Source organism: Symphalangus syndactylus, chromosome 9 (genome assembly GCF_028878055.3).
Source record: "Symphalangus syndactylus isolate Jambi chromosome 9, NHGRI_mSymSyn1-v2.1_pri, whole genome shotgun sequence".
Taxonomy (NCBI): domain Eukaryota; kingdom Metazoa; phylum Chordata; class Mammalia; order Primates; family Hylobatidae; genus Symphalangus; species Symphalangus syndactylus.
In genome coordinates, this window is record NC_072431.2 from 103274632 (window position 1) to 103293620 (window position 18989).

Here is an 18989-nt window from a genome sequence, read left to right on the forward strand (position 1 = left end):
CCTACTTTTTCTATCTGCTCTCAGTACTATCATATTTATTTAGTTATTTTAAGTGGACGATTGTTAAATATCGCTGTGCATTTCGCTCCTATTTGTGACTGATGCAGAGCTGAAACCACCCATTCAAGTTATTCAAGTTGTAGGTTTAAAAAAAAATTAACAGAAAAGGAAAGAAAAAAATTAAAACAACCTAGTTGAAATATTTTCTTAAAAATTCACCACTAGGCAGCGAAATTCAGCTGCAGATGCAACATTTGTATGCGGAGAGTTGATACAGATTTCACTTTGTAATAGATGTAAGTGCAGATTGCGCTCTGCTGCATGTGTTTGGAGGGCTTGGTGAAGATGCAATGTCTTGCTTCCTCTGCGAATTCCCTAGTTCGGGAGCAGAGACGGAGGTTGCCCTGGACTGCTAATCCCCAGACCCGGTGGGTTCAGAGGCGCCCTCCTGGATTTGCGGACCTCTCCCAAGGAGACGCTAGGGGCTTGCTGATTTATGCGCATTCCTTTAAACTTGATCGAATGCGTGTCAGCCGACCAAGACCTGGAGAATCAGAGAAATGTGCAGCGAGTTGCTAACATCCCATTTCTCATAAGCAAAGATGTAGCGTTATCCAAAAGGCAGAGGGAGATTTATGCCTAGGTTTTAGGACAGGCACGCTAATTAAGTTTTCATCTGCTAGGCCGCTGGGTCCATAACAGCCGGCCTCATTCTTTATGAAAATGCCCACTCAATCCTCGTGCATCTACCTATGTCTGATGAATGCCTGAGAAGTGCTTGCTATTTTAAATTTTATTTTAAAGGGAAGAAAAAAGACACTGGCGCAGAAAAATTCCTCCGTGAAAGCAGCCAAGGCCTTGCCACAGTTGATTTCATTTCTGCCCGGCTCTCGTGACGCTGAAGAGCCGGATCCACCGGGCAGAAATAATTACAACGGGTCTCAGAGATTTCCAAACCTCTGCGGGCGGTTGTGCGGCGACATAGGACCTCCCCCAGGTACTGGGGTGTGAACTCCGAGAGCTACCTGATGTCGCGCCCCTCGGGGACAGAGGCGCTGCCCCAAACCCTCCACGCTTCTACAAGAACCCCCTACTCAAAATGGAGGCTCAGGCCGGTGGAAAGCCGGCCTCCCTCTGACGGCACGCGGGCCGGTCAGGGCTGCGGCAGCACGGCGGGCGGAGGTCCCGGCGCGGAACCGCGAGGGCCGTGTCTGTGCGGGTGAGTGGCCCCGCAACTGCAGGCTGACGTCACCGCAGGCCTCTCGGGCCTTCGTGGGGCTCCCCGGGCGCGGCTGGATCAGGACAAGCCGACTTCAAGGAATGTTTGGTGTGGGTGCCCACTTCCCCGCCCCGCCCCGCCCTCCGCAGGAGAATAATCGGGTATTTAATCTCTCGCGGTCTTAATTCTTGGCAGCGTGGAAGGTGGTTTGCAACGGGAAATAAAACTTGACAGGAGCATTTTCTCTAAAAGGGATTTTGAGACGAACTGAAAAGAAACCGTGTTTTTCTCTACCAAATACTTCCGCTTTCTGAGCCCGGAGCCGAGGGGTGGGAGCGATCCGAGGGAGCGGAGAGCGAGCCGGGCATGCGGGGCTACGCTGTGCACCCCAGCGGCCGCGCCGTCCGCCCGGGCGGGAGGCAGCTTCGGGCTGCGCGCTGCCCCCCGCGCCTCTGCCACGCTCCGCGCCGCTGGGCTGTAGGCCCCGGAGCCGCCCGCAGCCCGAGGCCGGGACCCCGCGCACGGGACCGTGGCACCAGCAGGTCCCGGTTGGCATCCAGAGTGGTACCCAGGAGCTGGCTGAGGGCGGCTGGGGTCAGGCGAGAGAAGAGGGCCCTGAAGGGGGCCTTAAGGAGTTTGGCGTTAGCTCTGAGCCTCTGGCCTGGGGGGTTGGCGACAGCAGCTTGCAAGAAGGGTGGTGAGAGCAGGGCTGGGGGCTTTGTTTCCGGCCGCGGGTCTGCGAACACTGCACAAAATGGAGGGGGAAAGGGGGTGAGCGCGCAGCAGGCGTGGGTCGAGCGGACTGCTATTGGGTGGAGGAGGCTGGAGAGAGCAGCGTCCCCCTCCCCGCGGCTCAGCCAGCGCCCTCCTCTCGCGCCCTACAGGTCAAGTCCTCCGCGCCACGGCCTCCTCCATGGTCAGGGCCGATCGCTGCTGCCGCCTCAAGAAGGCACAGGACGCATAGTTAGCTTGCTGCAAGCGGGTTCTGGTAGCCTGGGCTCTGGGCTCGTGCACTGGAGGCAGAGGTTCTTTCTTGATTTCCAACTCTCCCATCCCCAGCCCTGTTGGAAAGGAGTCCCGGCAGCCACGGGTGGCCCAGGCCGTGTCCCCGTCCCAGAAGAGCGGGGTTTGCCCCAGTCCAGCAGACTTCGGAGCCCGCTGAGGCCTATCGGGGGCGAGAGGGAGCGCCTGCAAGCCCAGGGGAAAGGACGTGGCTGGATCAGAGTTCTGGGTCCTGGTAGGAACATAGGGCCGACTTGGAGGGGAAGAGGATGGGGGAGCCAAGACCCTGCTGGAGAGCCTCTCCTGGGGTCCCTGAGTCCAGGCCCCTCCCTCAGTGCGTGGCAAGCCTTTGGTGAGACCCTTGATGCTCTTCTCCTGCCTAAAATCCACACTGAGATGTGAGGCGCACTCTTCCAAGGTAAAAACTCCTGACTCCCAGCCCCAAAGAATCCTTCACTGCGCTCTGCGAGGGAGAGAGCCCCTTAGCCCCCGCCCATAGCCTGCCTCCAGCAGATCAGAGCATCAGGCCCTGCGGTAAACAGCTTAAGCCTGATCTGCCGCTGAGCCTATCTCTCCAGGTGAACCAAAGAGGACATGCAAAGGATTTCTTTTCGCGGAAGCCAAAAATCTGGATTGTACCCCTAGGGCTGCGTGGATGGGCTGGGCTGTGGGGGCATATATAGCAGAAACAATTGTCTGTGAATGGGTCCCATCGCAGAACTGCCCGGAAGGGTGTGTAGGGGAGGAGGGCTGGATGGGGTGATGGCTCTTCTCAAGCCTGGAATGTGAGCCACCGGGAGCAGTGAGTGGAAATGGAGCTGCCCTAGGAAGCAGTTGGAGCTTTGTGTCGTGGGGGCTTCCTGTGAGCTACAGCTGTGGGGACCGAGACCCAAGGACCAGAGCCAACCTTCGGGTTGGGCCACCCCCTTTTGTCTTCTTTATCTCAGACACACTCTGCTGGGAAACCCGTTTGGGCCAAAGCTGCATGGGGAATGGAAGGCAGACACTGAGAACTAGGGCTTCGCCCTTCAAAGTCTCCCCCACCCCATTTGTTCCCACGCTATAGGAAAAAGAAGTCTAATAATTGGCAACAATAAAAATAAAAATAGTTATTAAAGGAAGTAATCTTCTCTTCTCCCTTCAGTTTGGGATCCACTAAAGTAAATGATAACCAGATTGCTTAGGTACTTGAGACCCTCAGCTGAGCCCTGTGCCCCACTCTGCAGTGGCCAGGGGAAGGGTATGGGCCTTTTCAGATATTTAGGGGCTTTGAAGGATGACTGAAACTGCCGGTCAGACCAAGCAGAATTATGAGGTCAACTTCAGGGCATTACCTGTTTCTGAGCTTTTAGGAAGTGTAGGGGACCTTGGGGGAGGGTGGGGGTGTCTCAACAAAAGGACAAATTAACCCCTGCCTCCACCTGGTAGTGATAGAGGTGATCTCTTGATTTTTTTATTGAAGCTTCAGTGCTGCCTCTGGGCAGCGCCTGGAAAATGTGATGGATTGTCAATGATCTGGCAATAAGCCATGCCCTGAGAACAAATACTGGGAGATCTCCTGGGCCTTCCCAGACAACCCATCTCCCCAGCTCACCACGGAAGACAGATGTGCCCACAGGAACCCTTAGATTTGGAAGGAGATATTCCTGAGATGGAGAAGAGCTCTGTTGCCATTTCTACCCAGGGCCTCCGGGCCAGTTCTTGCACCTGTGTGCAATATGGTCACCAGGGTTGAAATACTCTTCTGTGTAGCTTTCTAGAAACAGTGTGACATTTGTGGACAGAGGAAAGTAAGGGATTAGGCAAGCAGGAGGAGGCAAAATATTGATGGTGCCCCAAGCAATCCACCAAGAGAGAAACTTAACTGTAGCCTTGTGGGAGTGAGATTCAGTCTGTCAAGTGGGTCCTGACCCCTCCCAGGCCTATCCCATCTGGGTTGCCCAGCCTAGAAAAGCAGCAGCTGGGTCCGCAGAAGAGAAGGAGGAAGTGTTGGGGAAGAAAGGAAGGTAGAGAAGGGAGGGGAGAGGAAGGGAGATAAGCTGGACTTGGTGGGGCCTTGGGGTGGAGTATTCCTAAGAAGGAGGTGGGAGACTCAGTTCAAGCTCTGGTGGAGGCCTAAAGTTGGGGGAGAGTCAGGGACCTAACAGCCCCTCTTCTCTGCGTCTGAGTATTGGATGCCCTCCAGTGGCACCTCAGCCGTTGCTCAGTCTAGCAGAGGCATCAAAAGAGGTAGGGAAGAGATAGGAGGTCCCAGCAGGTGAGAATGGCTGGAAGGAGGCAGGGCAGGAGACAGGAACTGTAGGGGGGACAGAAGCAGGATCAGGAACTGTAGGGGGACAGGACCCCCTTGAGAAGGACAGTGGTGACTGGGGCAGCTTGGCATTGACGTTGAGACTGTGGACAAATGCTGGGCTTTCAAAGGGCTGCATGTGCAAGTACTGGGGACTTCGAATTCTCAGATTTCTGGGACAAGGAGCAGCTGCTGCCTCTGAAGCCAGCCCCAAGGAGAGAAGAGGGTGGCGCAGCAGCTTTGCCAGTTGGAGCTGGGAAGCCTGGAATGTGGAGGTGCTCCCGGCCACCCAGCTGTATCCTCCCTTGGAGTGAGAGGGTGTTAAGCTGCCTGTCAAGTGACGATCCTTGCAGCTCAAGTCCCCTGAATGACTGTGCTGGAAACGCCCCCAGCACAACAACCTCGGTAACAAGGCCTCGCATTGCCCGGTGCGCACCGACGGCCTCGAGGCGACCCCGCCTGGGCACTGCCCGCCGGCGCCCTCCCGCTGCCTCCCCGACCCCTCAGGCTGCAAGAAGAAGCGGAGGCAGCAGAGGCCCCGAGACCCACTTTATTCCGACATTCCGCCTGCAAAAGCGGTGGAACGAAGCATAAGGCTCAGGGATGGTAGTCCCCAGAGAGGAGGGTCCCTGAGGCGCTGCGCAAGCCCCCCCTCCCCAACCTTTCGGGCCAAGTCAGACGAAGCCTGGGAAAGGCTCGGTCTGTTTTGCTAACCAAATCTCCTTGTTAGCCGTTTCCGCCTGACAAGCCTGGCGCGGGCGTTGGCCTTCTCCTCTCCGGGTGGCCACCTCCAATGCCGCGCGGCGAGCGATGGGGCCCGGCCCTGCAGAGGGCTGCCTGGACCTTGAAGTTTGGAAAAACAAGAAGAGACTGAACCGGCTCCCTCCCTTCTCTGCAGACACACACGCACCGTCAGGCCGCCGCCACTTCCTGCCTTTGTTTTTCTTCCTCCAAACATTTTTTGGCCTCTTGCATTAGCCGCGGTGGGGCTCTGGGTTGACGATAAAAGGAAATACCCTCTGAAGACAGTTTTCTGGAGATGGCCCGCGCTGTGGAGTTCCTGAGAAAGAACAGCTCCTGGGAAGCCAGTCGCCAGGGCCAATGTCACAGCCTTACCCGCGCCGGCCTCTCCAAGAAATGGAACTCGGACTTGGCCTTCCGGGGCGGCTTTAGCCTCAGTCGGGTCTTTCCCAGAGCCCGGTGGGCTAAGCCCAGCTGTTGGACCTCCTGCAAAGCGGAAGAGTCAATCATAGGCTCAGAGCAAAGTCAAAACCAAGGACCCGAAGGTCTGCCTCCCCTTCTTCCCCTAGATTTGGTCTGATCCTCAGAGCTGCGCCCACCCCTCACCCCAGCCGCCTGCCTGGAGAAACCTTCACATTCACATCGCCAGCATATTCCGCACACGAGGGCAGGAGCGGGCAAAACTGGGACATTGCGCAGCCTTGGGGAGCTGAGTACCCGTCTCCTATTCCTGCGGGGAAACTAAAAGTGTTCGGCCACTCCAGGCTTTTTCCCTTCTGCTGATATCAAAAGGCTTTTCCCTCATCCATCTTCACGGCAGCGCCCCCACACACCCGCTTCCGGGCGGCAAGTCCCTCCGGGCACTCGGCTTCGGTGCAGCCTGCCGAATTGCCCTGCCAGCCGCTCCCGGAGCGCCTTTCTCAGCCCCAGCCTTTTCTCCGGAATTCTCCTTTCTCTCCTGCGGACACCCATGGGATCCAGCCCCGCCAGCACCCTCCGGGTTTGGCCCTCGAGGAGGACATGGGAGGCGGTGGTTATGCGAGCAGCGCACACCAGCATACCCACCTTTCTGCCGGGACCGCTCTCCCTGACACCAGGGGAAAACCGATCTAATTAAGAGAGGGGCTGCGTGCCGCTGGGGGAGGTGGCCTGGCATCCCCCGCTGGCGGGCCACCACAGCCCCGTCTGCTCAGGCACAAGCTGAAGTTGACTGCCAAAACTGCTATAAAACCGCAGGTCTGTCTAGAACTGTTTTCGGTTTTCCTAGACGCCCCTGGGTTCAATTATGGTCTTAAAAGCCCTAATACAAGTGCAAGAATTTGTTTGCCTTCACCCAGGGGCGGGGCGAGCCCCGCAATGGTGGCGCCTTTGTTATGGCAAAGTCACTGAAACCCTTCATGCATTCCTTTTGTTCGAAGGTAGGGGTGGCGAGGACTGGGTGGGCTGCAGAGAGAGAGCTTGGGATAGCCAAAATCAAGCCAGGGAACAGCTCAAATACCGCTGTTTGAAACCTCTCCTTCTGTCTTATATTCTGTCTCTAAAAAAGAGATGCTGTGGAGAAACAAACATTTTGCCTTGTTGGTCACTGCTGGAAATAGTTTTTTCGCTGCAGGGCAATTCTGTAAATGTGCTTCCCAGCTTTAGGAGGTCTGAAGCTACTCTTCTCCAATAACCTTCCTTCCCACTGGACCTTTTCACTCACAGCACTGCTGCCCTCTGGACAAGCCACAGTGGACAAATATGTCAAACTGAAGATGCACAAATAATTTCAAGTTCAGTTCTCAGGGATTCAAGGGACATGAAAGTTCTTGTAGCAAATCTTGAATAAAGAGTTCATTAAACCAATGTGTCCAAGTAGCTTGATTTGTGATAAGCAATCCTTGTAAAGGTGGTGGTGGGGGGAGGTGGAGAGCCACATAAACACTAATGCTAATAAATTAGTTTACTCGACTACAGAGTAATTACTCCATATTATTGATATTTACAGCAGGTATTCAAATGCAATGGTAGGCCATTATTTGGAGAAAATACATAATGAGAATATTTCTTTTCCAGTGCAATACATGATTAGATTTGTTATTGAGTCAGTTACAGTCAGCTCAGCAATAAATAAATAAATCGATGTTGACACTTAAATACCAAAGATCTTAGAGTTTATACCCTGAATCTCCCCAAGATATGTAAATACCTTTGGCTATTTCCTGGAGAGGGAAAAGCAAAAGGTTATCTTTTTACATATTTTTTATTTTCCTTCAGCAATACCCCAGATCCTTCCAAGAAGAGAGTTGTTGGGAGGCCTCAGGTCTGCGCCCCTCTCAGCTCCTGGTCCTGCCTGGCTGCTCTGTGTCCTCTCCCTTCTTTCGCTTCCTCCAAACATTGCTCCTTCAATCCTGCAGGATGGGGAGCATATTTTGCCTTCTTAATTTATTTTTTTTCCTCTTCTCAAGAAAGCTAGACTCAGAGTATTGCTGTGGCCTCTCTCTATCCTTAGCACAAACCTAGCTTTTTAAAGGCATCCCTGTTTCCCCAGGTGCAGGGAGTTCGGGAAGCACCTCTCCTTTCTCTGGTATTGTATTCCTTCTGTGGAATGAGCAGTAGGAAAGGCACAGAGCTCTCTGAGTTTTTGCCCTGCACATCCCTTGCTTTCACTCTCGTACATTGCAAGGAAGGAGAGTAGAAGAGTAGGCAGGTTACCCCTTTCTCAGCCACCTCTCCTTGGCCCTCAGCCCGTCCTTTCCACCCCCATTCTCCCCACACCCCTGGAGCTCTGTAAGGAGCCTGGTGGGCCCCCAAGAAGATGCAGCATACCCAGGAGAAGGCTCCTCGGATGTCAGCTCCTCTAAAGCAGCCCAAGGCTTGCCTCAGTTGCATGGTTTCCCGAGTCCTCAGCTCCAGAAGACCAGGCAGATGGGTGGACCGGTGAGCAGCAGGGCAGCCCCTGTGCCTCTGTCTCTGCCGAGTCACTCCGAAGCCCGGCAGGCAGCGAGAAGGAGGGGGTTTCTCCAAAGACAGAAGGTGGGATGAGTAGGCAGGCAGGGAAGATGAGGGGAGAGGTGGATCCCGGGTAAGACGAAGGCCCTTCCGGGCCCTGCGGATCAGTGACAAACCGCGGGGAGAAGCCGTTCTGGCTGTTGGCGGTTTAGGGACGGAAGGCACTAAAGCGCTTCGGAAGTGACCATGAATGAGAGAGTGTAATCAAGTCACCGTGCAAATCGGACAAGCCACGAGGCAGGCACATCCACGGCTTCAAACTCTGGCCCCGAAGGGGTTTCGGCTAGGGTCGGAGGCAGAGGCGCTTCCCAGAGCAAGTCTACGGGAGGGGGACTGCGAAGAAGGAGGTGCAAATGCGAACCTCCAGGAGAACAGACTCCGAGACCACAGGCCACACAGCGACGGACTCCCACCTGGCTATCCCCAGTCCAGGGCATCCCTCACCCACCCGGGGAGCTGCGGGTGGGAGGTGGGGACGAGAGTTGAGCTCTCACCGCCCTCTGCACACTCGAGAACGAGGACCCTGCAATTGAGCACAAGCATGCTGCATGGGGGCGCACCCCAGCCTCTCCGCGCGCCGGGAGGCCCCCCAGCCAACATGAGTTACACCGGCGATTACGTGCTTTCGGTGAGAACACCGAGTGACGATCTGTTGCTTCCCCTGAGGTGGCTACAAAGAAAGGAAGCCGGGAGGGAGGGGAGAGGAGGGGGAAAAAAAAGGAAAGGGAGGGGTGGAAAGCCCGGACTAGCTCGCAGCTTGTCAATTTCAACATTGGGTCACATGACCAGCACCTCCCTGCTAAGGATGGGGATAGATTTCCACGTCAGCTTACGTCTCCAAATTTCTACTTCACGGATCCGCTTCAAAGAGGCAGCTGCAGTGGAGAATCATGTTAAGCTCGGCTACTGCGGAGAGCCCAAGGTAGCCCAATGATGGATTTTGATGAGCGTGGTCCCTGCTCCTCTAACATGTATTTGCCAAGTTGTACTTACTACGTCTCGGGTCCAGATTTCTCCAGCCTCCCTTCTTTTCTGCCCCAGACCCCGTCTTCGCGCCCAATGACATACTCCTACTCCTCCAACCTGCCCCAGGTCCAACCCGTGCGCGAAGTGACCTTCAGAGAGTACGCCATTGAGCCCGCCACTAAATGGCACCCCCGCGGCAATCTGGCCCACTGCTACTCCGCGGAGGAGCTCGTGCACAGAGACTGCCTGCAGGCGCCCAGCGCGGCCGGCGTGCCTGGCGACGTGCTGGCCAAGAGCTCGGCCAACGTCTACCACCACCCCACCCCCGCCGTCTCGTCCAATTTCTATAGCACCGTGGGCAGGAACGGCGTCCTGCCACAGGCTTTCGACCAGTTTTTCGAGACAGCCTACGGCACCCCGGAAAACCTCGCCTCCTCCGACTACCCCGCGGACAAGAGCGCCGAGAAGGGGCCCCCGGCGGCCACGGCGACCTCCGCGGCGGCGGCGGCGGCGGCGGCTGCCACGGGCGCGCCGGCAACTTCAAGTTCGGACAGCGGCGGCGGCGGCTGCCGGGAGACGGCGGCGGCGGCAGAAGAGAAAGAGCGGCGGCGGCGCCCCGAGAGCAGCAGCAGCCCCGAGTCGTCTTCCGGCCACACTGAGGACAAGGCCGGCGGCTCCAGTACGTATAAAGGCAGCGCCCTGCGCTTTATGAAAGGGGAGTTGGAAATCTAGCGCAGCACCGCTGTTAAATTTTTATATGCTGTTTTATAAGCATATAAGGTTTATGAAGGGCCTTTAGGTTTCCCCCAACAAAACTTTGTTATAAAAGGCGGGATCACGTGGCGAGTGCTGAAATTGGCCGTGAAATACCCACCGGCCAAGGCATGCCTGCAAAAAAAAACAACTCCCCTTTTCCCTTTTTTCCCTTCTCAGCTCCCAAGCCCGGCAGCTCGACCCCGCTCGGGGCCAGCTCCAGGCTGGGGAGCCGGAGGTGGGCGCCTGTAAATTCCCCCTGCAAGGGCTTCAGGAGCCTTTGATAGCGAGGTAATCCGGAGATTTTTATAAAAGCCATGTGTTGCGCCGGGACTCCAGTCCCGGCCGGGATTCAAAGGCGTCGCTGTTTAACGACGGCGCTAGGAGCGCGTTTAACAGATAAAGTAGCCCGCTTAGCTCTAGCAATATATTAAAAGAACAAATTAACCCAAAGTTGGCCTTTTTGTCCAAAGGAAGCCATTTTCCTCTGGCGTGGTGGCAATTACGTGCCTCCTTCTGCCCAACTGCATGTTATTCACAATTGTTATTCAATCTGTCAAAAGCGATTTTTTTTCTTGTCTTGTGGGTCTTTTTTTTTTTTTTTTTTTTTTTTAAGGGGGAGCAAGTAGAGCCTGCCCGCAGCTTCGGGAAGCCCCCTTTCCCTTCACCCCACCTAAGATAGCCCCGCTGCGCTGCCGAGTGCAGGATGGCTGTGTGGCCGTGGTGCTCAGCGAAGGCCTAGGGTAGGGGGCTTCCGCCGCCACCTCCCCACCTCAGGGGAGCCAGCAGGCTGGCCGGGGAGGCAGAAGCTGGTGGCCAGGACTCAGGCTGACAAAGACCCGGCAGCCGCCCCGGATGTTAACGACTGCCCAGTCTTGGCCGCAGCCGGGAAAGACTGGGACTGGAGCCGCCTTTACTGCCTTGGGAAGGGGCAGCCCAGGTGCTGGAAGGTGAAATGTCCGCAGGCGGCTGTTTGTTTAGTCTGGCCGGAGAGAGGCAGCCGGCAACCCCCACTCGGCTGCTTTCAAAGAGGCTTAGGCAGCGCAAACTCGCCTGTTGCTGTGAGAAGCTCTCCTTTCTGTTCTGGGGGCAGCGGGAGCAGCTTCCCCGGGGGCCTATCTAGGGAGCTGGCTTTTATCTGTGGCTGAGCCTCCAACTGCGGCCGTTCCAAGCATGCAGTCGGAGCGTTAAAGGCAGGGGCCTGGGCAGACTTTGACCGGGCTTGGGCTGGACCACCAGTCTCCGTGGCAGCCCTTCTCCTCAGCTATGGGCTCTGGGGTGGATTGCAGCCCCCAAACCTGGCTCACCCCCTGCCTTTTCTCCCTCCACAGGTGGCCAACGCACCCGCAAAAAGCGCTGCCCCTATACCAAGTACCAGATCCGAGAGCTGGAACGGGAGTTCTTCTTCAGCGTCTACATTAACAAAGAGAAGCGCCTGCAACTGTCCCGCATGCTCAACCTCACTGATCGTCAAGTCAAAATCTGGTTTCAGAACAGGAGAATGAAGGAAAAAAAAATTAACAGAGACCGTTTACAGTACTACTCAGCAAATCCACTCCTCTAAGGCTCCAGCGGCTGCAATTGGGTGGGGGGCTTCACACACATGAGATAATATGCAGATTTTGCCCTTGACAAGGTCAAGCCACATGGTGACTTTTGAAAAGAGGTGGGCAAGAGAGGGATGCGTGGAGATAGCCCCACAGGAGGTGGCCTGGGACTCTCTTGATTAAGATCTCAGTTGTTAAGATTCCTAATAATCATTGGATTCTGAGAGCTGTGCATCAGCTAGAATGACAGGTTTGGGACCTCTGGTGGTTCACTCTTGGAGCCTGCAGAGCTGCGGGCTGGGTGTGGTCTCCACTGGGGATTGGGCCCCCTGCCAAACCCCTGGAGGCTAACCCCTCCATACCCTCCCTCTACTGGGAGCTTACCCACCCCCAGGACCCCTGAGTAAAAAAGTTGTGTGCTCTCCAAGCCCAGTTCAGCTTGGGGACAGGGGCAGGAGGAAGGGGTAGGATTACCAGGTGCCCAGAATGAGGCTGCTTTCCAAAGCCAATGTGAACAGCGGCTGGACCTGGAGGTGGCTATGAGGTGGAAGAGGGCTGCAAATCCTTGTGGGAAATCTATGATTCCAGGTGGCATCAGTGTCTTTCCACACCCACCACACTGATCCAGCCCTGAGTTCCTAGCCGCCGCCTCCTACAGCCCACCTGGCTTTTCTTTCTACCAAATGAGGGTCTTGGTTCCAGCCTGCCACTCAGGCCCAAAGCCTCGACGCAGAGTGGACTGTTCCCTGAGGTGGAAGACGTGGAAAAGCCAAGAGGCTGCGGCCAGGCCACTGGCCCCTGAGATCTCCGCAGGAAATGGCTGTGGAGTGTGGCAGTTTGGCAAACTCTCCACTACACGTAATGAAACTTGGATTTGCTCAGTGTCTGGCTGCGGAGCAGCAGGCCTGGCCAGCAAGTCCCCAGCTTTGGCTATTAGGGCCTTGAGTCCCCCAAAACATGGGGTTCCAGCACCACACTCAGCCCTCATTGGCTCCTGAACTGAGCTTGGAAGCTTCTGGTGACCTTCCAAGGGCTTGAGAGTGAGGTGGAATTATTTTAAAAGATAAATATTATATTATATATATATATTTCCCTGAAGGAACCAAAGCGAATTTTAAAAGATGCAACGTAGAGGGGAAAAGAGATGATGAAAATATTTAAAGGCTCTATCTGTTTACAGTGTTCCATGTTTAAACTCGCTCACTGCTAAGAATATTTGAATGTATGCTTCATACAGGGATGGTGTTCAAAAAACTTGTAAATAAAGGAACCATAACCAATTTTCTTTTTCTTTCTTTCTTTCTTTCTTTCTTTCTTTCTTTCTTTCTTTCTTTCTTTCTCTCTTTCTTTCTTTCTTTTTTTGCCATTAGTTGATTTCCTTTGGGGTGTTGGAGGGGGTGGAAAAGGTATTGAGAATGGTCTTTTTAATCTCTTGCAACATTTGGAAAGAGTTAGGGAAATGCTCAGAGGCAGTCGGCCTGGCCGGCCTGGGGATCTCATCTGGGAAAGCCAGGCACCCTCCCGTTGAACCTCCTTTGCCTCCCTGTATTAAGAAATGTCTGTTGGCTCCATTTGTACTGGGAGTGTTGGCCTGTCCTCAATTCTGGTTCTTACCCACCGTGTGTGTCGCAGCATGTATACAGGCAACTGGGCACAAGGTAAATAAAGACAGTGGAAATTTGAGTATCCTGGTGTGACATTCCTCTCCCTGATCGCCTTTTACTACCAAATGTCTGCACCCCCTCCCCCACCCCCCAAAAAAATGCCCTACCTAGTTGAGGAGCAAGTTATCAGGCCCCTGAGGGGGTAAGAAGGTGACTGAGTCAGGAATTGGCTACAATAGAAGCCAGGCTTAGGAAGCCAAGGTGGTTGGCTACGTCCTTGTGGGAAGTGGGGACCTGGGTGGTATCTCAGGGCCTGGAATATGGGACTTTATCCCCTCAGACTGACCTCAGCCCTGGAGAGGGCCTTGGGGCCTGAGGTGGCCAACAGGTCAGACCCCAGGCTGCCCTCGCTCACCTCAGGACCGGTAGGCCTGCAGTGGGACCGTCTAGGGGCCCGTGGAGGCTTCAGCAAGAGGGAGCCCGGTCTGAGTTCCAAGGCAGAGCAGACTCCCAGGAGCCTCTAAGGGTGCTTTCTCCCCAGCTTCCAGCTGAGGCTGCTTTTTCCCTTTGGGAAAAAAAAGGATGCCGATTTCCTCTTTGTTTGCTGCCTTTGAACTTCTGCCTTAAAATTGGACATCACCCATAACCTTGAGGAGAATGGCTGAAAGGACAGAGTCCTTTGTTGCCCACCCCACCCTCTCTTCAGCCACCCAGGCAGGGCCAGAGCAGCAGATAGGGTCGCATTTGGAGAGAGGCCCCAGATCCCACTCTGTTTATTTGTTGTGTGTTTGTCTAACTGGCGCGACTGGGGAAATCGAGCTGAAAGGGGAGTGGGACAGATCCAGAGATGAATGTCTAGGTTGATAGGCAGACACTCAGAGACGAACAAGGGCCCTCCTGGGGGGCAGGGAGGGGGCGGGCTGGGAAGCCTGGGTTTAGGGAAAGACTTCCTTTGGGATGGTTAAAGATTAACCAAAGTCTCTCAAGTTGCTAGAGAGAGTCTAGCCAGGAGGACTGCTAGCGGGCGGGCGGCGGGCGGGCGCGAGTTTGATTTCTGAGCCCTATAAAAGCCCATCCTCCGATGGCTGTGACAATGTGGTCGTAAACCCGTCCGGGGCCGGCCAATTTGCATATTTGGAATGCGCCGCTATAAACCCGGCTGGGGTTTTGCAGCGATTTCTTAGATGTAAAAATGAGATCTCAATAGCGGCGGGCTGGGCACATCCTCTCCTCTCTCCTTCTCTCTCTGCCCGGAGCCGGTTTCTCTCTCTCGGCTTGGGGCTGGAGCTCCGGCCCGACCTAGGCGCGCAGCCGCCACGAGATGGCGCACTTCCGATCAATGTCAAAGCCGCAGGGGAGCCGGGAACCCCAGCGTGATTCTTGGCCTTTGTTCGCTTCTGATACTAAGAGCGGCACGGTACATTATTTCACTTGTCCCGCTCCCCTTCAGATCAGAAAAAGGGGGCTCACCCTCAAGAAGTGATTGGTATTGTAATTTAAAGCAACGCACATTCGCTAGGCCTCGCGAGCGTCGCCACGCGGAGAAGCCAGCTGCCCCTTGGCAGTGATTTCGGAAATGTGTCAAGGTAAGAGGCCACAAGTTTAGCAATTTCAGTCTGGTGGGGCGGGAGTGGGGAGGTGGCCGATGTCTAAGCAGGGCTCTCGGGAATGTGGCTGGGTTTGTGGGGTGACGAGGTAGGGAGCCCCCACCCCATTGCTCCCGAAGGTTGGAAAGCAGGGGGAGGCCTAAGTAGAAAAGTTGAAGATTGTAGCTCCTTGCGCCAGCATTTCACCCAAGGCGAATCTTTCGATTTCGTAGAAATATACAGAATAGTAAGGGCTAGGGATGAGAGGCATCTAGGGGAAAGTGTTCCAGCTGTGCTGGAATAGGGGGTTGCGGGAGGACAAAAAAAAAAAAAATGAGGTGATCGGGGGTGGAGGAAAACAAAGTTTCCATTCTAAACAATGGGGTGGTAGAAGTCTGCGGCCGCTAAGGCGAGCTTATTCCCAGGGGCAGACGTCCTGGAGGTCACTGGTTTCCTACTAGGTGCATCTCTAGGTCTGCCCGGCAGCTTGGAGAAAACCTTTGTTCCGAAAAAGGCCAATTCGGAGAAGTCGCGTGTGATTTTTGAGAGTGCCAGACAAGTCTCTGTGTTGCATACTTGGAGTGCGCTGTTATAAACCCAGCTGCGATTTTGCAGCAATTTCTTACATGTGAAAATTAGATCTTTTGTAAAAGATATTTTGCAAATATGCAAAAATGTATTGGTAAATACTAATACTTTTTTTAAAAAGCTGGAACAGAGGATAAATTTTGACGGAGCAATCACTCCATCGGGGTTGTCATCAAACACATTTTAAATGAAAAAATTTCCTTACATTTTGGAGGGCCGATTCAAATTCCCTCTTTCTCCTATATTTAATTTTTTCTACTATTTTTCCATTAGTTTCCCACATCTTTTTCTTTTCCCAAATATGCAGTGCGTGGTGAGTGGGGGGTATCCCAGAGAAAGTAGGCACTGCCTGTTTGTTGTGTAAATTTTGCCTATCATAGTTACTAGTCTTTGTTGAAGGTTGGCTCCCAAACTATGCCGGAGCAAAGCAACAAGGCAAGAAATGAGCGCTCACCCAGTGAGCTGCTCTCTGCAGTGGGAGCCCTCCCTACAATGCCAGAGCCGTCTCCAGTTCTAAGGCCACAGGCGGTTTATTATGAACAAAACTAAGAATATTGCAATTCAAAGGGCGTGTGAAAAGGCCCCAACACTTCCCTAACAGGGGAAGGGCCATCTCAATGGTTGGATTTAGAAAACTTTAAAAGTACGTTGTTTAGTAATAGATTGCACCTGATAGATTCAAAACAGACACATAAAATATCCCTGAAAATGTTGGCATTCTTGAAGACGAATGGGAAAAGAACATCATTGCTTGTGGAAAAATTTTCTAACTATCCATAAATGCGTGGATCTGAGAAGCTCTGATTTTTTTTTCTTTTTTTGCTAAAGCCAGATATGTAAAAGCAGCCTTTATTCTTCCTCGGTGGGACTGCAGCCCAACTCCACCACTGGATAATTCAGAGCCTTGAAAGCATTGAGAGTGCCCTCCAGATACAAATTGTTTACTAGCAGTTTCGATCTCAGGACCTGGTATCTTTTCGTTAGGAACTTGTTTTTCATAATAGTTTATTTCTCATTGCTTACAAGGGCCTACTCAGAAGGAGTACCTAGTGAACTGCAGCCTAATCCTTGCCGAAGGCCTTAATCCATGGGCCTGGTGTTTACTTTGGCCCCATAGGGCTGGCGGGTTATTACCCAGGTAGAAATGGGCAATATTTCCTCCTAAATAAAACAGGGGCTCTGGAGGTGACTGTGTAACCGCTGCATAAGGCCTGGTTGAGGCAAGCAGGCACTGAAGATTTAGGTCAAAAATACCCTGAGGGAGAGGGAGAAATTTAGTAGCTGGGAAGAATGGCAAAAAAGAAAGAAAGCAAATGAGCACCAGGGAGGAAAAGTGCTTGGAAGCCGACCCACACTACAGTTGAATTGCTTTCTTCGTCTCTTGCAGTGGGGAATCTCAGGAAAGCCGAAGCGCTCAATAAATGGAATATTTTAGTGAGAAATCTAACACTTTAGTGTTAAAGTCTAGAGAGCATGGGAGCCTTGGGGGTCGGTCAGGGATGCTGGGGGCTAGGAGACCAACTGAGAGGGCCAACGAGGCGTTTAACTTGAGCTTCTGCTGTGTTGGTATCCTCCGATTTGAACCAGCAGCAGCCGGCCTGCCTGCAGCCGCCAGCTCACAGGCAGTGTCTCGCTGCGTTTGCCGCTCAGCAAGCCCTGGTGGGAGCTATAAGGCAGTCCTGGGCCAGAGAGGGGCTGCCATACACGAGCTTACACTCTTTTTAAAAGCAAGAAGGAGCTCAAGCCCAACTTCCCATTTGGTTTATTACAAGGGGGAAAAAGTCATGCTAAAGAAACACATCTGGCTCACCACAGAAAGGTCACTGAAGACCCAAGTGCCAATGCCACGGCCTGAGAGGCCTGTAGCAGGCCTTCCAGGTCCTCTACTCTTCGGCTGGGGCAGCCTTTTGTAGCAGATGCAATACAAACTGACTTTTGTAACCTTGGTTGGCACGTGCAGGTCCCTGGATTCTATCCAGCCTAGAAGCCCATTTGGCTGCCCCACAGGGCCCTGACCTGAGCTGTCTGCCACAGGGCACCCAGTTTGTGTTACCAGTCAAATTGGCAGGGCCCCCAAGTCCCAGGAGACTGGGGAACTCTGGAGGACCCAAGGAAAAGACTGAGGGGTGTGTGAACTCCTTCAAAATGATGGATCAAATTGCGGGAATATACAGATATGCATTTTTCACAGAATGAGTCAAAACTTACTTAGATTTTCCAGAAGGGTCCTGACTCCCTGAAAGGTTAGGAAAGATAGGTTAAGATCATTGTCTTTTACTTTATTTGTATAGCCTCCACCATCTCAAACATATACTGGACCTTCCCAGATGTCGGCCTGGGAAGTTGCTTTCTGCATTTAGCCTGGAGAGGCATGACTCTAGGCCCAAGTCCTGGCCCATTGACCTGCTAAGGCTCATTATCCACAAGGAAACCTCGAAGCTCTTGGGACCCACTTCCCAAATGACACAGCTTTTCTGAGAGGCATGGGCAGTGCTGAAGAGCAAAGCTTCCTTCCTAGGCAGTTCCCAGCTCTGTGGCATTTCCAGGTGGCATTGCTAAGGGCAACAGTCCCAGCCAGTTCCACCCGTCTGGTGAGCAGGGTAAGGACCAGGCAGATCCGGGAAGCTAAAGATAAGGCCATTGGCTGCGGTGCTCTGACGCTTTTCTGCACTCAGGTTCGTCCGTCTCATGGGCCTAGCAGGTACAGAATTTGCCTTGGCCTTGGGCGCAGGAGCATGCGAAGAGCGAAGGAGAGTTAATGATCTCTCGGCACAGACCCTGTCTTGATTCCTCTAAGCCGCTGCTACAGCTTCAAGACCCTGTCAGGCTGGAGAGAACTGGCTTTCTTATTCTCTCTCCCCTCCTGTTTCTCTCTCTCTTTTCTCTCCCTCTGTCCGTCTCTCCGTCTATCTCTCTCTTTTTCTCTCCATCCTCCTCCTCGGCACCCTGATGCTCAGTCCTCAAGGCCGGGTCACCGTGGGGCGCCGAGGTTGAAGTGGCTGGAGCGCCGCGCTAGCGGTGGCGCGGCCTTCTGGGCCCGGAGCTCAGAGCAGCCACGGCCCGCAGCGACCGCAGCTGCTTGAATTTCAGAAGCCAGAGCTGGAGCTCTACTTAGCCAGCTCTCTCGTGCGCTTTCAGGGTCCTCTCAGGCTCCTCTTCCACCTTGGGCTGGATTCACACTGGGAGGAAGGAGGCAAAGTGCCGCGTATGACCCGGGTGCAAGAGTCTTTCCCAGCTGAAGGCAGAGGCCTGAGCGGTCTATTTCCTCGGATGCCGGCGTTCAGCAATGCCAGCTCCGACTGGAGCCGGAGGGGCGGGTAGGCCTGGAGTATCCTGGAGACCTGTAGCCCACAGGCCAGGGGCAAGGCAGCGACCTCCCGGGCTCCACTGGATCTGGCCAGAAAAGGTTGCATTTCCTGAGACTAGCATGAGGCTCACACTTGGGGGCTAGCACCCCAGGCCGGCCATTTCCAGTTGGCTAAAACAGAGCCCCTGAGCCTGCTGAGCAAAGGGCCTGGCCTCCACATGCTCTTATAACAGCACCACGAGCCCAGCCCGGCCTTGCAGGGAAAGGATTTCCTCACCGGGGCCTCGTTAAAATGCACACACTGCAGGAGCAAGGACTGCCCTGGCTGAGGGTATGGGAGGGAGGGGAAGAGGGGAGGGGACAGAGAGGCAGGAGTGTAGTGACATTGGTTCTTG

At 54.1% G+C, this 18989-nt stretch overlaps 1 protein-coding gene and 1 long non-coding RNA gene across 2 annotated transcripts; one reads left to right on the top strand and one right to left on the bottom strand.

The window, feature by feature from the left end:
• Positions 1-5045: 5045 nt before the first annotated feature.
• Positions 5046-8914, bottom strand: LOC129490477 (uncharacterized). The gene is made up of 2 exons (XR_008660266.1): positions 8061-8914; positions 5046-5738 (listed from the first exon to the last, which is right to left on the bottom strand). It is a non-coding gene; the product is annotated as an uncharacterized lncRNA (long non-coding RNA).
• A 259-nt stretch (positions 8915-9173) lies between these two features.
• On the top strand, positions 9174-11526 carry HOXA11 (homeobox A11). The gene is made up of 2 exons (XM_055294462.1): positions 9174-9888; positions 11294-11526. Exons 1-2 carry the CDS (start codon positions 9174-9176, stop codon positions 11524-11526), a joined length of 948 nt encoding a protein of 315 aa, XP_055150437.1.
• The last annotated feature ends 7463 nt before the right edge of the window (positions 11527-18989 follow it).

What these genes read in the sequence shown, in the direction of transcription:
- HOXA11 (XM_055294462.1), top strand. Translation starts at nt 9,174, where the DNA reads ATGATGGATTTTGATGAGCGTGGTCCCTGCTCCTCTAACATGTATTTG. An exon ending in GGACAAGGCCGGCGGCTCCA is followed by an intron (nt 9,889 to 11,293) that starts GTACGTATAAAG and finishes CTCCCTCCACAG; the next exon opens with GTGGCCAACGCACCCGCAAA.